At 34.1% G+C, this 21,565-nt stretch overlaps 1 protein-coding gene across 6 annotated transcripts in view; it reads left to right on the top strand.

Annotated features, from left to right (window-relative positions):
- The window catches only part of LOC308668714 (schwannomin-interacting protein 1), a 337,391-nt gene that overhangs the window by 295,579 nt on the left and 20,247 nt on the right, over positions 1-21,565 (top strand). For 5 of the 6 annotated variants that reach the window (XM_081328785.1, XM_081328784.1, XM_081328786.1 and 2 more), the window contains 2 exons: positions 17,042-17,160; positions 21,236-21,353. In XM_081328785.1, the coding sequence (XP_081184911.1) occupies positions 17,042-17,160; positions 21,236-21,353 (237 nt within the window). Of the gene's footprint in view, positions 1-8,917; positions 9,404-17,041; positions 17,161-21,235; positions 21,354-21,565 lie in introns of those variants that run through there. The other variant, XM_081328788.1, reaches the window with a different exon arrangement.

The following is a 21,565-nucleotide window of genomic DNA, read 5'->3' as shown; positions in this document are numbered from 1 at the left end:
CTGTATTGTGTTTAGGCTGTGTGTAATTGGAAGGTGGTATAAAGAATGAATGTTGTGGAAAAAAATCATCAAAGCAATATAAAACACTAAACCAAACTCAGATTTTTTTAATCAGAATTTCCCTATGGTTTCTTTATAGTGGAATATTTCAGTGGGTTTTTAGTAGACGTGTTAGTTTATATAGTGCTCCACACACTTTAAAAATGTATTTCATGTTTTCAGTTTGTTTAGACAAATGGACAACTATAGAAGAAAAGTTGATATAGGATAAATCTGACATTATACTTTATTTTAAAAGATATGTCCCTGTATATAATAATGTAGATGGAAATGCAAGAAGATAATGCTATTTAAGGACAGTGTAGGGATAAACAACTGGCTTTTTAATTTTTAATAAATACCCAGCTGTGTCACAAAGAATTCTTCTAGAGCCATATTTTGAATTCTAGTTGATGTTAAAGGTCATCTTTTGTCTCTTTTGAAAAAGAACTCAGTTCTTTAGCAAGTTGGATTAGCAGAAAGTACACTGAGTACCATCGGAGATATTAGAGCGAACAGATTTTTACATAGTTTGTTTTTTAAAGTTTGGTTGTCTGGCATAATGAATTTGGTATGGATATAAATTGTATGTTAACAGATAAAATCTTTGTAGTAATCAAAGTTACTTTAAAAACAAAAAGAGTTTATCACACCATTATTAAGCTAAGGAAAAAACAGAAATTATATGTTAATTCATATTTTTAACCCAACCGTGATACAGAATCTAAATTTTAGAGTCCAATTGAAAGATAATATGATTAGATTCCCACAGTGCAAGCAGCAAAAGCTGCTTCATTCATGGAGAGGAGGAAAAATCCTAAAAACTGCTATCACTGCCATCTGTGGGTAGATAATAAATGCCTTGTTTGCATCATCTTTCTAGATGCATTGAGTCAACAGCTATGTGCTATTAAAATATAGTGCTTCATCCTTTTTAAAACAAGCTATTCAAACATTAGATGTAGAACCAAAAGTCACTAAGGACATTTCTACACTTTGGTTTCCCTCCCTATATTATCATAATAATCCATGAATTGTGACTTAATAGCCATAAGTGATGTATAGCCACAAACTAATGTATCACCTATTTTCTTTGGTTTTCCCCTTTTCTATGTGCCAAATGGACAAACAATAGAAATGAGAGAATTCTGTATGAGGTTCAAAGCTGAGATGATATTTTATGCTGTTTAAACAAGCCAGGATTAGTAAACCAGCTTCGAAACTGAATCTTGCTGTGGGCTTGTAAACTATTAGCCTAGGTTATTTTTTCATACAAAACTCTCCCTCTTCATACAGAGAGGGGAAAAAGTCTGCATGGATCAGTGAATTGCTTATGTAAATTCTGGTTTATAAGTAAGGATTCATTGCTTTCTTTGGGATTACTTTATTTTTTTAAAAAAAGAATGGGAAATTAAATACAGAAAAACAAAGCCATCTCCACCTTGTTTACAAGATTGTTCTGGTTGCACAGAAGCCCCCTCAGAATTTTGGATGGATGGATGGATGGATGGATGGATGGATGGATGGATAATAAATAAATAAATAATGCTGGATGGCTGCAACCCAGTGTTTTTCTTTGATGTCTGCTTTTCCAGAAAAAAAGATAAGGGAATCACAGGGATATAATGGATGGAGAGCAGAACTCAGCCATTTTACTTCTGGTACATGACTTACAACAGTCTGATCACCATGGCACTCATTTTGCAAACAACCACATCCACCCCAGGGTGGCCATTTTGTATGAGTACCTATGAAATACTTACAATGTTCAAAATGCCTTCACAGACCCCATACAATTGCCTGTTTCTCTAACCAGAGATATATACAACCATGAAGAGAGGAAATATTAGTGCTAGGCTAAACCAACAGAAAGCAGTGCTTCAAACATACATAGTACATGTAGGAGAAGGGATTTTTTTAACATTAGAACCACTTGTGTAGGTACTATAGCTCCAAGATGTATTTGCTGGAAATGAACATTTTAAAGTCAACTGTTGAATTTTTATTTCAGTTTGTCTGCTTTTGGCAAGCAGAGATGAGAGCGATCAATACCAGTGCATAAATAAATAAATAGGAGGAGAAAGGACCATTAGATATGTTTGCTGCTTTGAGTTATTTATAAAAACTAATAAAGGCAGGATAAAAAAATATGTAAAATGTAATCTTTTCTTTTGTTTAGAAGCATTGCTTCTGCATTGCTTGAGTTTTGCATGTGTGTTTTAGCAGAACTAGGTTTTAGAGGTTCTGTGTACTGATATATCTCTTCAAGTACAAATTTCTCTACCAATAAAGAATATAGATGTCTGGACCAAAGTCAGTTTGTAAAATCACTGTTCCATTGGTGATTTTATTATGGTCTATGAATGATGGCTAATGAATTATTACAATTACATTCTAACAAATCTGGAAAGAACCAAACTGAATAAGGCTGCACATGTATTAGTAATTAGATGAGTTCATTCTTTACGCTAAGCCAGAGATAGGCAACAAGTACACTGCAAGTCATCTCTGACCCCAATTCAATTTCAACAGGAAACAACCAAACATAGCCTATACATTGTTTATAAACAAAGAATCCCTTCCTAAAATCAAACTCTACAAGGGAAGGGGTGGCTGAAAGTTGTGGTTCTCATACTTATTACAATTCTGCTCCCAGCCACGAAAGTACTGCAAAAGATTTCTAGTGCCCAGTTCACTACTTAACAATAACTTACTTTAATCCTGATCTCCTGTAAACCAGAAAGCCTAGATTGAAATCTATGCATATCCACACCAAACTGCATGACAGCTTGTCCAATGTGTAAACCCATTTGTGGCCAAAGTTTCAAAATTATCTTGGCAGGCTGGAAAAAAAATGGGTTAAAGGTATTTATATGAGCCAGCAATGTTCAATGTTTGACTGCATCAACAGAAATAGTTTCAGTCTATTTATTTCGGTCAAACCCTATCTTAGCTGGGAGCCCAGTCTGGATTCACACATTAAGAAGGACTCAGAGCAATTGGATTAGATTCAAAGAAGTGCAGTGATAATGATCAGGGTACCAAAAATTAAACCTTATAAGAAGTTGTTATTGTACTGGACATTTTCTTAGAACAGTGCTTTCCAACAATTCCTAAGAAGAATTTTTACCATTCTTATCTCCTTTGACATTTTCATGGCTGTCCTCCAGTCTGTTACATTGTCACAACACATACAGAATCCATTAGTGTATAACCGATGGTATATAGGAATGCCCCAGCGTTACACTAAATATAATTTTGAAATTTATTAGTCTACTTGGATTTTCATACACACATAAATATGCACAGAATTATTCGGCAGATATAGATATCTTCATACTTTTACCTGACTCCAGATCATTTATGGACTTGTTCCCATTGTGGTATTTTGTTTTCATTTATTTAAAACTCAGGGTGTTTAAATGCTCTTCATTATCATGACAGGGAGGGAGGGAGGGAGGAAGGAAGGAAGGAAGGAAGGAAGGAAGGAAGGAATTTTTTTTAATTCACTTCATTGTGAAGTAGGCTATATATTCCTAGTCTTCATTCTCTTATAAATTAACCAAATTTATTGAAGAAACTTTGATGACAAACTCTGTTCAAAGATGTTTAGAAAAAATAAGCATTGAGCACCAATGAGGCTTTGAAGCAAAACATATTATCTACATACTTGAAGGATTCCCCTGATACTGTAGCAGAAAATGCCTCATTGAAGCCACTTCCAATGTTTCCCTAATGTATACCAAACCAGATCAAAAATGGGCAGCATATACATGAAGGTTGATTTATATATATAAACAAACTATGCACCAATTCTAACTATTGAAATAGGTTTGTATTATAAGAGTTTAAAAAATAAAGTCAAGCAGACTTAATAAATTTCAAAATTATCTTCAGTGTAAAACTGGGGCATTAGCTCAAGGTCATTAACACAAGGCAGTAACTCTGACATGTTTTTTAACACCTGTTCTTTGGGTTTTACTAGTAGGAACCGTCTTTAAGAAAATATGTTATTTATTTTTATTTATTTATTTATTTCTAACATTTACTGGCCGCCCATCTTACCACAAGGTAACTCTGGGAGGCATACAATCATAAGTCTGGAACGTGCCATGATTGATCTATTTTTTTTAAACTGTGATAGAAATCAATTGCAATTCATTGACAAATGCAAGTTGTTTATGAAGATGAGTGTGTTGATATGAATACTTTGCATCATTGGGCAAAAATGTAAAATATGATAAACAGGAAATTCTGATTAGCATGATCAAGAATGACTTGGACAATCTGTGACAATAAGAAACATGTTATTCAATTACCACACATTGTTCTCACAGAAAAATACACAATTTTCTGCTATTGTTACACTGATTAAATGCAAAAAAGTATATGATAATTTTTAAAAGTTGTCATCAGTACCTTAGGAAGATTTTGTCATGCAGTATTTTAACATTCTTAGCTAATAAAACTTTTAAGTCTCCACCTTGGTAAATGAATAGAGTTTTCACAAAATGAGCAGATTTATCTTTTGTTTGCCTAGTAATTGAACAGGAAAAAGGAAGAATTAATTTTAGTAACACTAGGAAATGACTGCGTCAGCTGTGAAGATGGGAGCCATAAAAAAAAGTAAAGCATATTAACATAATTCCTATATGCAGGAAAGTAATTACACAGAAGTCTATAAGAAAAATAATTGAATTTAGCTTGCCCGGCATACTAATGCATGTCTTCTTCTGTTAAACATTTGAATGGTACATCCTAGAGATTTTAAGTCTTTTACAATTGATGTAAATGTACTGTAGGATTAAATATTTTCTATGTATTTAATTTGAAAGGGAAATGTTAATAGTAGTTTTACTGGTATTTTGGTACATAAATAGCATTCATATCACAATTAATTTTATTTTACTAAGTGGGTCATTCACATTTTTATTAATAGTTTTACCCATTGCAATGGAAGCCTTATGTTCAGATCTGAAACAGTTAAAATAGACATAAGTAGATATATAAAGCAATATTTGTATACAGTATTTAAAATCTCAATTGCACTAGAAACTTAGAAAATCCTAAAACAGTTTCTTCTTTTTTGTTTCATGTTCATTATTCTTCTCTATATTTTCTTTTGTGGCTGATTAGGTCTAGCAGATTAAATGCCAAGAACATTACATTCATATTTTCTGAAAATCATGACTAACCATTACAGGCATAAGCCTTGGTAATTATTTGACTTGGTCATTTAATCTTTTCCGTTAAGTGTAACAGAACAAGCTTGGAAGGTTCTGAATAAATGGATCATAGCATTTTGTTGATCCTAATTTTCTGTCACTAATCTTAACTATGTTTCTTTAGAAAATGTAAATTTTAAACCATGGGCAATAGAAATAGCTTCTTTAAAAAAAAACAAGTTTGGATTTATTTCAGCCAAAACATTGGCCTACAGTTAATCCAAAATGGATGGAAACTTTTCTGAATTTCAGTTCAGTCATGCCGGAAACTAAGCTGACCTTGAGCAAAATCCAGTAATATACAAAATGCAGTTTATTGTATATTCATTTGCAATCATAATTATTCAATGACAGTAAAAACCATAATGGAACAAGGAGAATGTCTAAACATCCCTCACTGAAACTACATTTGCCAACTGGTACCATATTCTAGATGTGTTTGGACTAGAATTTCCAGATAGAAGTTCTGCCAACACATCTGAACAATAGTAACTTGGAAAAGGCTGAGTTAAAGAAATAATGTCTTTTTGTCTAAACTGTCTGAGGAAACATCTTACAGCTTATGTTGAAGAATAAAGTTCTTCAGAAGTAGCTGAATTTTCGCTGCTGGTTGCTGGTTATGGGTTCTGAATATGGTGGCTTTGCAGTATGTGGAATCCCGTTTCCAACCCCTGTCTGAAGCAAAATACTCGTAATATCTGGTGATAAGTCTTCCTACCCTTCCAATAAAAGATAACAGCATGAAAGGGACTTCTTCAATTAAACAGGTGTCAAGGTTGCTGAGATACCTCTCAAACATCAAGTCACAAAAGTATAATTTGAATCATAAATGGCACGTCTTTATTGTTAGGTGTAGATAACTTTTTGAGTATATCTTATTGCTTATTTTAACACAAAAGCATTGAAAATTGTTGTTATGCTTTTTGGCAGTTGCCTCAATCAAAAAAGTAATTCTTTTGGAGAAATTGATTATGATTGATTTATTGAGATGAAAGAGATAGGGTTACAAGAATTTGGGCAGTGGCCTTTTTTAACCTTCTTTCTAATAGGTTCCTATGATCCATTAATATTAACAGGTATTTTCACTGATAATGGAAAAGCTTACAGCTGGCTGTTAATATGACCATTTCCTGATTTTTTTATCAGCATGAGAACTCACAATTATAGTTGTGCCTTTCAATTTTCAGTGAATTTGACATTGCAGTGTTGTTAGCAATTGTTTAAAAAGGGGTGCTAACAGGTCCCATGTGGTCTCTAGGCCAAAGGACTGCCCAACTCTGTATAAAATGATAAAAATTAAACAACTAATAACTAAATTTGTCTCAAGGTGACTTAACCCACATCACTTTACCCAGATTCTTCATGCTGGTGTAATGTAATTCACTAACATTTTGAGAACAATACTTAATTTGAAACAAGAGTTTTTCTCACAGGCAGTTCTGCTTTGGTTATCTTCTGTTTTGGAATCTTAAGGATAATGTAAAGTTAGTTTGCACAAGATCAAAAGGGAAATAAACAGCTAATATTATGAAATTAACTAACGGCAGCACATCAAAGTGGGATGCTTTGAAGTTTTGTGGGAAAGCCAAACCAACTCCAGATGTCCAGTTGGAGAAGCTGTGAAGAATGTCAAAACATCTCCAAAATGTTTGCTCAAGCAGACTAACAAAAATCCCAAGCACTGCAGGAACTGGCACCTGTTCATTCCAGAAGACTTTTGTCTCTGTGAATTGATTGTTCTTTGCTATGGAACAGTAATGTTTCCAAGGTGCAGGGGAAAAATTATTTTGAGCAACTCCCTGAACCAAGGACTTAGACTCTAGTTCTAGAGGGAAGGTTGTCTATGAAGTATAGGTAGTCCTCAACTTACAACAGTTCATTTAGTGACCATTCAAAATTACAACAGCACTGAGAAAAGTGACATATGACCTGTCAACTTTGAAAATGAGCATGGCTGTGGCCATTTTCCCTATTCATTTTCAGTTGACACATTAAAGGGGGAAGGGGGGATTGCCAGGTGCTTCACTAGTCAAAGTAATCTTTTATCCCATGGGAACCAAGGTCATCGGCTGCTGCTGAGACTGCTGGCTGGGCGTTTCATGCAAAGCCCAAGTAGATGTATTGGGGAACGTAGTTGCTTGCATAGCTTTAGAGGTAGGATTTCTTAACTTTGTATTGGGGAATTGTTACGTGTGTCTTCAGACTTGGTTTCACTTTTGAAGTGCCAATACTTTGTAATTAATAAACATGTTCTCTGAGGAATTTCCAAACCTCGGAGTTCTGCTTTATTTGTCTCTGTCTGTTGGAACCATGACATGACCTTTTTTTCATACTTATGACCATTGCAGCATCCCCAGGGTCGCAAATTCAGATGCTTGGCAACTGACTCAAATTTATGACGGTTGCATTGTCCTGAGATCATGTGATCACTTTTTGTAACCTTCTGACAAGCGAAGTCAATGTGGAAGCCAGATACACTTAACAACCATATTACTAACTAAACAACTGCAGTAATTCACTTAGCAACTGTGGCAAGAAAGGTCATAAAATGGGGCAGAATTCACTTAACAAATGTCTCATTTAGCAACCGAAATTTTGGGCTCAATTTGGTCGTAAGTTGAAGACTAACTGTACTGTGAAAAACCTGTACTGTGAATTGGAGTGGCAAATTTCTAATTTGATAGTTTTTTTATGCTATTACTTATCTAAGATTATCAGTCATAGCTACCCATCAAAAGTGGGCTTTCAAAAAAAAGGGCGAAAGAAAAAGAAGCAAACGAAAAAAAGAGGAAAAAGAAGCTAGTTCATTATTGCAGAAAACTTATTGCCTTAGGCATGGAAGCTGGCTGAGTGACTTCAGACCAATTTCTCTCCATCTGCCCACCCCATTTCACAAAGTTGTCATGAAGAAATTGGAGGAGAGAGTATTACATACACCACCCTGAGATCTAAAAAATAAAGGCAGGATCTAATAATTGACCACAGTCTGAGGAGATCAATCAAACAAGATAAAGGCAACTCTCAGGCAACTGAAATTTTGTTTTTTAAAAAACTGGGAGATAAGCTTCAGCATTCCTGAATATACAGCAGCTACTCTGATTCTGAATTACTGTCCTATGCTTCTGAACATGAATAACAGCAAGCTGAATTTCCATGGTAGTGGGGAGAGTTCCTTCAGCTATTACTGATACGTAGGTATATTTTTAGGACAGGGATGGGCCATGTTTTTATACACTTAAAATGGGTGAGTCACTAGTAGGACTGTGCCAAACCCCTGGGTAGGACCACAGTTTTGTGTACTTCTGAAGTTAAACTACACTCTATTTATTTCCTCTGTCAAAAATGGCAGGAAACAGTACCACTAATTTTAAGAAATGATGGTTGGGGCAGGGAGAGATTTAAGAATCCTGTGCAGTTTGGAATGCCTAACTCTATTTTATGATATATATTTTTTGGTAATTCTATTACAAATACGTGCATCCTTTGGTTCCCTGGTTTATGACTAACCTCCCTGTATCTTTGATTTTTATACCTTTTAAAATAGGAGGTTATGATTTAGGCTTTTGTTTCTCCCTCCCCTTCCTCCCTCTGCTCTGGTGTAGTCTGCTAGGCAGGCCTCCATCTATTTTTATCCTGAACTACCAGGGACTGGAGGAAGACTGTTGCTTTCTGTGTTCCAAGAGCAGAGAAGCCGGTTTCAATTTAATGAAAGCAGACTTGCCTTTATTAGGCAAAAAGAAGGCTGCTTTGGAGTGGATTCTAACAGCATAGTTCAGAGGTGTGTGTGATAGCAACAGCTAAGACTGTTTCAAGCATCATTAACGATGAGACCTTCTTTTGGAAATGGAAGCTGTTCTTCCATCAAGGTGAAAAGAAATAGATCAGGAAGTTCTTCTAATGAAGAAGACATCTGAAATTCCTGGCCTTTTTTTTTTAAATGCCACTTACTTAGGAAAGTTTGGAGAACAACCTGTGAAAAGGGAGACTTGGATCCAGATATGCAGGAAGTGTAAGAGAATGTTACTTTCTTTTTAACTGTTTTGGTCTTCAATCACTAAGGAATGCATTTTGACAGTAATGGAATGGATGACATTGTCACTGAAATATCCAGTTTGGATATGGAGGAAAATTATAAAAAGGTAAGAGAAGGAAAGAGCTCTTTTGTCTTGGCACAATGGTTCCATTTTTGCGGAAAAGAAACAAATGAAAGCCATGTGCCAAAAGGCTGGGGCAAGCGAGCCATTTGTATATCATCTTTGAAGGCTGCAAAACATGTATTTTTCTTCACAGTGTCTCTTTATTTTGCCATAGAATGCTTTTTATTGTCGGGTTCAGCATTTACTGAGTTCAGAATCTTGGTTAAGCTACATAATACCTAGCTGTATCCAGCCTGGATTAAGATTAGCTGTTAAGAGTACGTTCCTGTAAATTTCAACCTGCTAAAGAAAATTCCACAGTGCATTTGAAGATTGCTTTGATGCATGTTTAAGACTTGCAAAAAGAACTTATCTTCTTTTCTTTACCCTCACTACTTTTAAGGTAATATAATTTTTTCAAACTGAATAGGAGTGGGTTTGCTAGAGTATAAGAGATTTCTATAAACTGTTATACTGGCATGTCTTGAAAAAAAACATGCCAGCTATGATATGGAACTTTAAATATAGTAATTTTCTATGGCTGGTAATAACAGGCACACTTAAAAATAACTTTACTTGCATGGCGGCGGTCTTCACATCAAACTATGTATTTGAAGTTTATCCTCCTTATGATTACAGGGCAAAAAGTTAGTTTTTGTTGTTGTCAGCAATTGTTTCCTGCATATCTGTTCTAAGTTTTTAAACATATTTGCTATCTGTATATACTATCTTCATAGATTTGAAAAGTTGATTTCCAGGGAATTCATTTTGTTATTCTTGAAATAACTAAGGTTTTTTTTTGTATTTTAAAGAGTTTGTTTGGTTTGATGATGTTGTGCCACCAAGTTATTTTTTTTTACTCTTAAGACAACACATAAATTTGATTGGTTTAATGGAAAACTAAATCAAAAGAAACAAACATAAGAAATAACTTCACAAAGTTGAGTCAACCTCCATGTATTACATCTTTATTAAGCCATATAAAATGGCACAAAAGTAGATACAAGTTTTTGTATATTCCAGAATTGTTCATCAAGTAAATAAATAACAAAAGATAAAACTGTAAAAAAGTAGCAAGAAAGTCCAAATACAATCCAAATGTTTCAGGCAGTAGAACTACAATTTAAAATCGGATTGAGCATACTGTCCATCCTTAGAAAGGGTATATAGCATATCCTATTACAGCACTGGGAACACTCTACAATCCAAGAAGACTGATAATGAGAATTATATGAAATACTTGGCCAGGTGAATTGCTGACTTCATGAACTATAAGACAATTTCATGCTTCTGGACAAAAAAATCTAAATCTGTTCATTTATAATATTAGGGTCATTTTTTTCCATATAAAGCATGAAAGTGGTGTACTCTAATTGTGATACTGGAAAGGGTTGTTTTCTCCAAACTGATATTGTTGGAGTCTAGACTTTTGAAAGATTTCTCACTTGGTTAAGTGGATTCCATATTCCCAAAGGTCTAAAAAGGGCACTCTAATTGTTTGCTTTGTTCATTTGTTTTTAAATAAAGAACATATAAATGCTATTGAATTATAGATTATGTACAATATATTCTGTGTAATTTGTCTTGATCTAAATTCTGTGGACTGATAATATTACAGCCATATGCTGTAAATGATAGGCTGATGTAGAGCATTTGGAGATGTGACTATGCAAACATTCACAAAATGCTTCTAGCATCTGGGGGGGAGGGGAGAAGGGGGAAAAATGCTAATAAGAAACTTGCCTGGTCCGTATAAATGTCGACATATTTCTATGATCTCTCTAGAAACTGTATATAGCTCACTAGGAATATTTGCTAGTAATACATAAAATATATTGGTAATATATGGAATAAAGCATACTTTAAAAGCCTTGGTAAAATTATTTTCTCATCTATAATTGCTGCTGAGTGAACCTGCTAGCTTTTGTGAAGATCAAGCTTTCCTTAACAGCTCAGACAGAATGATAGGAATGAGTCAGCAGCATTTTTGAAACATGGCAAAAAGCAAAAATAAAGCTTACCCATTAAATTTTGTTTCAAGCATATCAAGAAACATTATTGGAAATAATACCCATAATTTTTTGGAGTTTTCCTCAACTGTTAGTCATGTTATTTTGACTTCTCATTCTGTCAAATCTGTAAAAATTAGATTACCAAAACTACTGACAGTTCAAAAAGTTAGAATAGATTGATAGGAAATGATATAATTAGAGGTCAGACTAGAAACACTGCTGGATATGGGAATTTCTGTTATGTTCCTGAATTGAGGCAAAGTCCAATCTTTGCCTAAAATTGTATTTTTTAGAAATATGAAGCAGCTACCTATGCCTTGAAAAGTGATAAAATGGTTAGTATTCCTGGAAGTTTCCAAGAAAACTGGGAAACTATATTTCTTGGATGCGATAACAGGAACTGTTCTTCATCTCTGATTCAGGAGGAAAGAACTAACACAAAGATATCTTTTTGATTGTGATCATATTTTTGTAAGATATCCTATGGTTATTAAGGACATTAGACAACATATTCTAATATTACTGCAAACAAGAAATAGAAGTCATGGATAGCAACGATTACAAAATCTGAGTATTTAATAAAATCAGCAAAACGTATACATAGAAACTTTCTGGAAACTAGAAGCTACATATATAATATGCTGCATGTGAGCACTTGAAAGAGGAGAGAAGACATGACACCAAATGAAAATGCCTTAGTAGTTGTTTCTGAGAGACATGTCTACAGGATCTTGCTCCCATGTGGCTTAAACCTTACTTTAAACCTTATAAGAGCCAAGGTGGCACAGTAGTTAGAATGCAGTTTTGAAGCTAATTCTGCTGTGCCAGCAGTTCAATTCTCTGTCAGCTCAAGGTTGATAAAATGAGGACCCAAATTGTTGGGGGCAATATGCTGACTGTATGTTGTTTAGAGAGGACTGTAAGTGGTATTGCTAAGTGCTAATCTGTCTCAATCCATAGAATTCTATATAACCTTTTCTTTAAACTATTATAATACATTTTTACTTATTTATCAAAATACAGGTATTAACTAGGGAAGGAAATTAAAGCTGCACAAAAATTAGGAAGAGAGTTACAGGTCTAGTAGAAATCTCTATAGTTCCTGTCAGCGGGCTTTCAGATCTGTTCACTTTCAATTCCATAATATCAATATTCCTGATAATAAATACAACCAGTCTGTACAAATGGGATGAGTTCAGTCCCATAAATGAAGAACATTGCAAGGATGTTAGGAGTGTGTAGCCTTTGAAGATGGATGTCTTAAGGCTACATGAGTCTTCCACAGAGGCTTCCCTCGCCCACTTAGTTGATCTGATGTGACTGGGCAGTTATTGTTTTTACAGATCTCGTACTGGAAACTGTCCAAAGTGAATGACCATGCAGGCATTAAATAATGAATGACTTTATAGATAGATTCAGATCTGACTCATAAACAACTGGGTTGCTATGAGCAAGGCCATGGTCCAATTAAAATGTAATTCCATGCTCAGTTGACATTTTCCCTCCTTCTTCAGCTTCTTGCCTTTCACAGCAGAGCATATTTTGCACTTCCACTTAAATCGGTAATGTGTGGTTTGTGTTTGATATGCAATTTTGATTAAAGAGATGTTAAAACTTTATCTGGTTGGTTCCAGAACTTGAAATGTAATGACAATCTATATTTTGTAAATGAAATAAAAGAAGTGGACCTGTAACAGATTATGATAACACAGATAACACTACTGTTGTATCATGAGAAAGATCCCAGCTGATTAGGCTGTCTTCATCCTAAATTCTATTATATTGACCATGGAACACATTAAAAACCCTTTTAATTCCATTATGATCCTCTGTGTTTATAGGAAAACAGCCTTCATACGTACAATTGTCTTTTCTTGGCTTCCATGTGGATCAAGGTCTAATATATCGTGGAAAATGTGTTAAGGATCCCATGTATCCAAATACTGAATTTGTAAATAGAGTACATTGGCCATAAATAGAATATACTGGTGACAGTGCTTCCTTGTTAGTTATTGGCTTTATCTATGAGTCTAAAAACTTAACTATAATTATTTGGCACCTGATTAGTCCATTATAACAAAAGAGCCATTAAGCCTTTTGGAGGTTAAAATCTGATCTCAAACTTCTAGGAATTAAAATATCTACACTTTAAAAAGTAGATAAATGACCCATGAAACAACTTTACAATGTATAAATAATTACCAGCAGACTTGTAATTGTGATATAATAGATAACATTTTGATCGTTGGAATGATTTGGCCTGGGTTATTGAACTGTGAACTTACTGCCAAAAATCCTAGTATAATTACCAAACATCTGATAAGCACATATAACATTTGCTTTATACTGTACAGTATTGGAAAAACACAGTGGATTTCAGTACTAAAACTAACAATCGTTGAGCCATAAATGCATTTACATTTCTTTTAAAAATTATATGTAAAATTATTTGCTAATATCTCTTTCATCTTCTGCTTGTGGTTATTTGTTACAGCCAAAGATCTTTTACAACTGATCTTCACACTTAACTGTCTCCCATTTTATAAAGATATTAATGATCCTAATTTCTTCTGTCTTGTTAGATACCATTTTGAACGGGTGGTTGTTGCTCTGTTTGCATTTACTCTACATTGCTTTAATATTTAATTTGTCCCTTTATATTTTAAAAGCATTTAATGCCACTTTTCATAATCAACAAATCCAAGAATAGTAGTATATAAAATAGGTTACAGCAAGATAAAAAATACATTAAGCTGCTCTTAAGCCAACCAATAATCATTTTAAAGGAACCAGGTTAAGAAAAAGAAATTATATTAATGATTTTCTGAAATGTCAAGGAAATTTAGATGTCCTTGTCTGGCATATTTTAGAAGGCAGACAAATATTTTGAAGAACACAAACAAACATGCCAGCAACAATTTTAATAATAAATTTATAATAATAATATTTAAATTGATGTTACATGTACATATATTTTTGCTAATGTTGTAGATTCTTCCAGCATGAAAATCTTCCCGTCTTCATAAATTCAGTTTATCATAACAACAGATGGCAGAATATTGGATAAAAAAAATCAAATGAAAGAGACCTCTGAGGTTTCTTTTATTTTGTAGCAGCACTTGTGGTGAAGTGAAAATGAATACACCAGCTTATTAAGTTCAGCAAATGTGCTTTTAAAACTATTGATTTTTCCCTCATGTTGCAGTTTGTTTGGCTCTACACCTTTTGAGACAGAAAAGCTCTGTGCCAGATGTATGATGTTCTCTGCAGATATTTCTTAGAAGTGATGGGGAATAGATTTCAGTTAGTGGTGTTCTGTACTGTAGTAACATGACTAATGAGGGTTGCTAATGGATTTGCTGCTCAGAATCACCAAGCAAAATAGATCTTGCTGTAATTGCTTCAGATGATTGTGCCTCCAACTATAATAAACAAGATAAAAATCTAAATGTTGATAAAAAAGGGATTCAAACTCAGCTCCCTTCCAGAGATCTTGCATATCTATAATACCTATCATTTTTTTCATTTGAGATGATAACCCACACATACATGAAACCATTTTGGTCCTTGTTCGTATTTTGGCTCCGATCAGCAATGGAAGAGATAGGGTTTCCAATTAATTGATCAGAAGTTTGACAGGAGGAAGAGGAGGCTACTTGCAATGTTGTTGTTAGCTGCGAAGTCGTGTCCGACCCATCGCGACCCTATGGACAACATTCCTCCAGGCCTTCCTGTCCTCTACCATCTTCTGGAGTCCATTTAAGCTCACGCCTACTGCTTCAGTGACTCCATCCAGCCACCTCATTCTCTGTCATCCTTGCAATAGAGATTTTTTTTAAAAAAATAATAATTTTATTTAGCTTCTTAATTCCTTTATACTTTTTGGCTTGCAGTGTTATAGAATATAATTCTCTATTTAGATACCACACTTTGACCATTGCTAAACTATCATCAGAGGTGTGAAAGTGACACCATTCTGGCCACTTATAAAGAAAAAGCCAGAAGTTATACACAATGGTCTAAAAACTTGCCATTTTATGATTGATGTATGACTGCAGTCATTCTATTCTGTCTCTGAGCTACATCTCTTGAGTATAAATCAAAATTCCTGCACTTTTTGAACTGTTTAGAATGCTGTATATTGACCATTAGCTCCCATTTGCTTTATGTTCAAAAGATATTTTTTGTCCCTTTCTGTTCAAATAATGCTTCTGGGTCCCTTCCAACTCTGTTATTCTATATTCTCCTTCTTTGGAGTAGGACCCTAAACTGATTTTTTTTGGCTGAAAATTCCTCATATGTACATACAGTGGTCTTCCAAAAGTGCATTTAAAACACTTGAAGAAAAACCAGCAGCAAAGAAGAAGCAATTTTAAGAGAAAAAAGAGGGAGAAAAGAGGGCTTTCTTATTTTGTAATAGCCAAATTAAACTTAGCTTTTCTTAAGATAATGCATAATGGTTCCCCATATTAAGCTGCACTTTTATGTCATGAAGAAATCATAGATGCTATGACATCAAATGTAAATAGGGAAAGCTCTTAGTTCAGATTATTATCTTATTAAGCATTATACAACACATGTTGAGTTATTTTCTGGAGGTCTATAATAAAACCTTTTAAACTGCTTTTTCAGTGAAACATAGTAATTTTCAAAACTGGTAAAGTTATTGCTGAGGACGCAATCTTATCTTGATGATGATGCTACCATGTAGATTACAGATGGTAATATCCATCCTCAACATCCATCCTTATTTTACAAAGGAATGACTAGTATCTTTTTATATTAGATTGTTAATTAATATTCTGGTTATATGCTTTTTAAAAAATTAAAATCAGTGGTGGTAGTTTTGTTAAATGCAGAAAAGACTTTTGATACATTGCAAGGGAAATTTTTGAAATAAGTCCTGCTTTGTATATAACAATCAGTGGAGCTGGACATGAATTGTTAATATATGCCAATGGTATACAGGTAGTTCTTGACTTATGACCAATTGCTTAATAATATGATAGGGCCAGACACAAAAAGATGTTCAGTGAGTTACCTAGAACAGATACCAATACCATTACTATTACAAATACTGTAATGATAAACATTTTGGGACAATAAAAGAGAGTGAAATCCGAACACCTTATTTTACTACCTTCATTATTCTAAAATAAAATATTTACTTCAAGGATTATTTTATTCTTTCCTAACTTATTGTCCATTTTGAAAAAATTGGGGAGTGGGGGGCCTAAAAACCAAAAGGGAAATGGGATCTATTTTTTTCCCTTTTTTCTTTGCATCTCTAGCTGTAGAGCAGGCGTGTCAAACTTGCAACATCACGTGACATCGCGTGATGTATTGGAACTTTTTCCTCATTGCTGGCAATGGGGTGGGCGTGGTTTCGGCGTGATACATCCAGCCCACAGGCCGGCAGTTTGACATGCCTACTGTAGAGCAGTTAGACATGTTTTTATATTTATTCAGTATTTGCTAGATGCAGTGAGAGTAAGCTCTGTGTCTGCAACTGCTCTGATATCTCATTTTAAATTATAAGTAACAACTTCTGATGTTTATACAAATTAAAAAATGTTTAAGAGGAATGTGGTTTGTTATCAGTAGCTCAATTACATTTTTTCCCCCTTAGGCGCAAAAAAATGAAAGAGAATCTATCAGGCAAAAACTGGCACTTGGAAGTTTCTTTGATGATGGCCCAGGAATTTATACAAGTTGTAGTAAAAGTGGCAAGCCAAGCCTTTCTTCTCGGTGAGTAACAACTAACCCAGTACTTGGCACATTTCCCATTTTAATACATTTCAGCAGGTAAGAGTTTAAAGCATGGTAGAGGCAGACATAAAGCTGCAATTTATGCTTTGAGAAAATCATCATATTATATATTTGCTTTGTTGTGTAGTCAGTGATATTTGGGTTGTGACATAATAATGCAAGACATGAAGAATTTAGAGGCGTTTTCTACTGTGGTAGACTTAATTCAACCTGATCCCCAAAATAGCAATTTGGAGTCCTGATACCATTCTTGGTTTTTTTCTGTTCCCATAAAATGTTGCAAGGAATCTTCCATTCTTATCATCTGAAACTACGGTAAGTAGGTTGCACCTCCTTGAGAAGGATTCAAGGGATCACTCAAGACAAGATGGTAACTTGCCTTTGACCTTCATAACAGCCTTGCATGAGCAACGTACTCTTTCCTACAGTAACATCTGAATGCAATAAACATACCATTGGCTACCTATTGGTAGCCATACACTCACACAAACACTTTCTTTAGATTGAATAACTTATAGGCTCTTACTATTCCAGGAAAACTGGAATATTTTTAGAGTTGAAACTAGATTTTTCCCCAAGTTTCAGGGATTCCTCTAGAGCAAGAAACCAATAAGCAATTAAATGCTTATGTTTTGTTTGAGAATTTTCTGTTACTAAATGTTTACTTTTTATATTTGGCCGCTTAATCTAATTAGCCATAGCGGAAAGTATTTTTAGATGGCAATTTTATTCATGCAGTTGTGCCAAAAAGTGCTCATGTTATCTTTTAAAATATATAATTAAAAAAAGCTTGGAAGACTTTTTAACATGACTTTTTTCTTGCTGCTGTCTTCCTTTGCCAGCTCTATCTTTTAGAATATTGTTGATTTGTGTTTTAGTGGTTTTTTCATGACATAGAGGTTTTAAACCATCTGAAAAACAAATATTTTAATACTTAACTTATAAACCAAACAACGTTAAATATTCAGGCACAATTATTTGGAAGGGACATGCCTCCTTGCCTCTTAAACAAGTTCAGACAGTAAGATTGTTGGACAATATACAACAGAATCCCAGTTCTGCTTTATGGTATTACAAAAAACTCATGGCATGAAATTCCCAGACAAGATACTCTGTAATATCCTGATTTCATGTCTTCCTCAATCATTTCTCCCCTTCTGTGCTTGAATTCCTGATTCCATCATTGTTTAATCAAATTGACACTCACATTTTTGCCCAGACAGATTTTGATGACATACATCAGGTCAGTTTCTTCATTCAGGATCACATTATGGATCTTTCAAGTCACTCTAAAGATCAATATTTTCTGATCCAGTGAGCTTCTCCTAAGTATTCAGTAATCTGTTAGCTAAATGGTGAACCAGAAGAACAGCAGCCACAACCATAAATCACATTGATAGTATTAATGGAATGATTACTTTAACTATGAAAGTTAGATTTGATTATGTCACCAGATACATTTTAAATGGGGACTAGAAAAATATGTGGAGAATAGATCTCCAATTGCTATTCCTCTTGCTAGTACCACCAGAAACACAGCTTCAGGGAAAAGTGTGGAAAGAGGACCACGCCCTCATTTCATAATTGTGAGTTTCCTGATGGTGACTGTGATACACAGAATGTGAAACTAAATGGGCTTTTGGGCTGACCCAAGAGGTGGACTTATTCAGAAGTAACTTCTATTAAACTTTATGAATTTATTACCAGGTAAATGGTACTAGGACTAAAATAAGTCCTAAAATTGCCTTACTTCATACCTGAAATTAAGACTCTGCTTCCACATTTGTCAGGGATATTATAACTCATGCAAAAAAGCTAGAAATTAACCTACAGTATTTTTCTTTGCAAACAATACTAGAACAAAGAGGAAAACAGTCCTTGGGTATCTGTAATTTATGCCCTAAGGTTTAAAATTTAGATCTAATATCCACTGGAAACCTTGTTCACCATAAAAAATATGCATATAATTATTCATTATATATTGCATATTAATAATACATCCAAAGAAGCATTAAAGTAAATGGAAAGTAATATTTTACTGTCCTTTTCCATGAAGAGTAATACAAAATTAAATCTTGGGGTGAGGGGGAGCTATCAAGGAATAATATAAATCAAAGCATATGCTTATTATGTCTTTGCTTGGTGATTACTTGTCCATCGTATTTCATGTTCTTAATGAAATAACAGATTTGGAATAATTTCCATATAAATTATGATTCCTACATGAATATTACATATATGCCTGGTAAAAACATGTCTTTCTATGCAACCTACTATCTGTGGTTATAAATCCAGGATGATAAGAGCATCAGACTCATAATAAGCACTTTTGTGGAGCAATTGTTTTATAGTAGGCCAGCACCATGTAGTATTGAAATAGGCTTTTAAAAATATTGCTTTATTTCTGACTCACATGCAGGTTATTAATGCTTTAGCAGGTGCCTCTCTGTAAACACAAATAAATGTCTGGTCCTTGAATTTTAAATGTAAGTCCTTTAATATGTATGTAGATTCCACTGCAACATGAATCAATGCTGCAAATTGCAGAAGGTACTATAAGCCACCTTGTGGCTGATCTCAGGATTGGTTTAGACAGCAGGAATGTGTTCTCATATTCTCATCTGGTAAATTATTTCATTTTTCTAAGAGGGGCTTAAGGTATCTTCATAACTGGCATGAGTTTGGCATTCCACTTCCCTTCCTTCCCTGCTTTTTTTTAAAGGTTCAACAATTGTAAGTCAAAGCACAAGCAATTTGTCTTGCAGAGATCCCTTCTACTTAAGATGTACAGTAGGACTAGATAAAAAGTGTAGGGAATACACTTACTCAAATTCACTGTATTAAGGTGACATTACCTTAATTTAGTTTTAGCTAACTTTTTCTCTCTAAATGTGATGAGCTGCAATTTCAGTGCTGGATATAATGCTGCAAGTTGAAATCCAAAACCTTTAAAAAGGAATGTGCTTCACAGATAAAGGAAAATTAAAATCAGTTTTAAAATTAACTTGTAAGCAGGCTTAAAAGGCTTAACTCTTAATATAAGAATTACATCACTCAGACCACCAAGAATTATACTTGGTATATCAGTTTTCCCCAGTTTATAAAATAGATATTGCAGATTATTGATGAAACCAAACAAGATTAGTCTTCTCATTGTTTGAAATCCCACATTATTTTATATTGTGGCTATTTTTCTGGTATGAACATTTGGGCAATATATTTTCCTCTTATTTTTATGTCTAAGTATTTAAGTCAGCATTCTTCCCTTTTGATAAACAGATGTACTTAATCCTGTACAGCATTAGTGAACTCTGAAGGCCAGGTGTGATCTTTGGAGGCATGGATATAGCCTTTGCAGCAAAATTCATTGCTATAGAATTTTATTTTCTAATGTGACATGGAAAAAAAATAATATATGGGAAGCTGCTCATATTTATTTTAATCACTGTCTTGCTCACTTCTTTTTCTTACTTATTGGAGTATGGATTATTTTGCCTACCTTTTGGCGTGTGGGCCTGAGGATAAAATTTCAAGGCCAAATGTCGGATGTCATACCCACCTCTACCCAAGATGATAATTGTAAAGTCCATATTGACATTTATTCTAACTTGTTTACCTGCATTTCAATTTCTGAATTCACCGTATTATAACTACAGGTAGTCCTGTATAGAGATGTATACATATAGATATTAATTATTAACCTTTTATAATTAGTAACTGTATTTTTCCTTCCTATGCTTGTCTATGACTATAATAAAGATTTGATTTGATTTGATTTAATAACCACCGATAACAGTTAGGTGTAATATCTGGAACTAAAAGTCTTCTGTTAAATATTTGTTCCAATCTAATCTTTTTAGAAATTTCATGCAAGTTAACCAGACTAAAGTTTATTTAAATGTATGAGCAGTAAAGTATATAGCTTTTGAGCATAAACATTTAAGATTAGAAATAATCCTGTTTAGCTCCACATTTAATCCACTTTCCAGTGATTAAATGCATCTAGCATCCCTGCAGAAAATGATAGCTGTCACTCTTCTTTTTTCTTTTCAAGGTTACAGAGTGGGATGAATTTGCAAATTTGTTTTGTCAATGACAGTGGAAGTGACAAAGATAGTGATGCTGATGACAGCAAGACTGAAACTAGTCTAGATACACCTTTATCTCCTATGGTGAGTTTTGCTGTTGATCTGATAAGCACATGTAGATCCTTCAGAAAAGTTGGGAAGGATAAACCACCTTCTTCCACCACAGTTTCAACATACCTTTAATACAGTAACGTTCATTGGCAATCTAAAGATTGACTTTTTCAAGGCACTTGTGTGTATCTAGATTGAGCTAGTAAAATAATGTTGCTTGACTTAAGTGACTTTTAAGATCAACC

Source organism: Vipera berus, assembly GCF_964194415.1.
Source record: "Vipera berus genome assembly, chromosome: 5".
NCBI classification, from domain to species: Eukaryota; Metazoa; Chordata; class Lepidosauria; order Squamata; family Viperidae; genus Vipera; species Vipera berus.
Note: the sequence above shows the minus strand (reverse complement) of the source record. Positions and strands in the feature narration are given on the sequence as shown.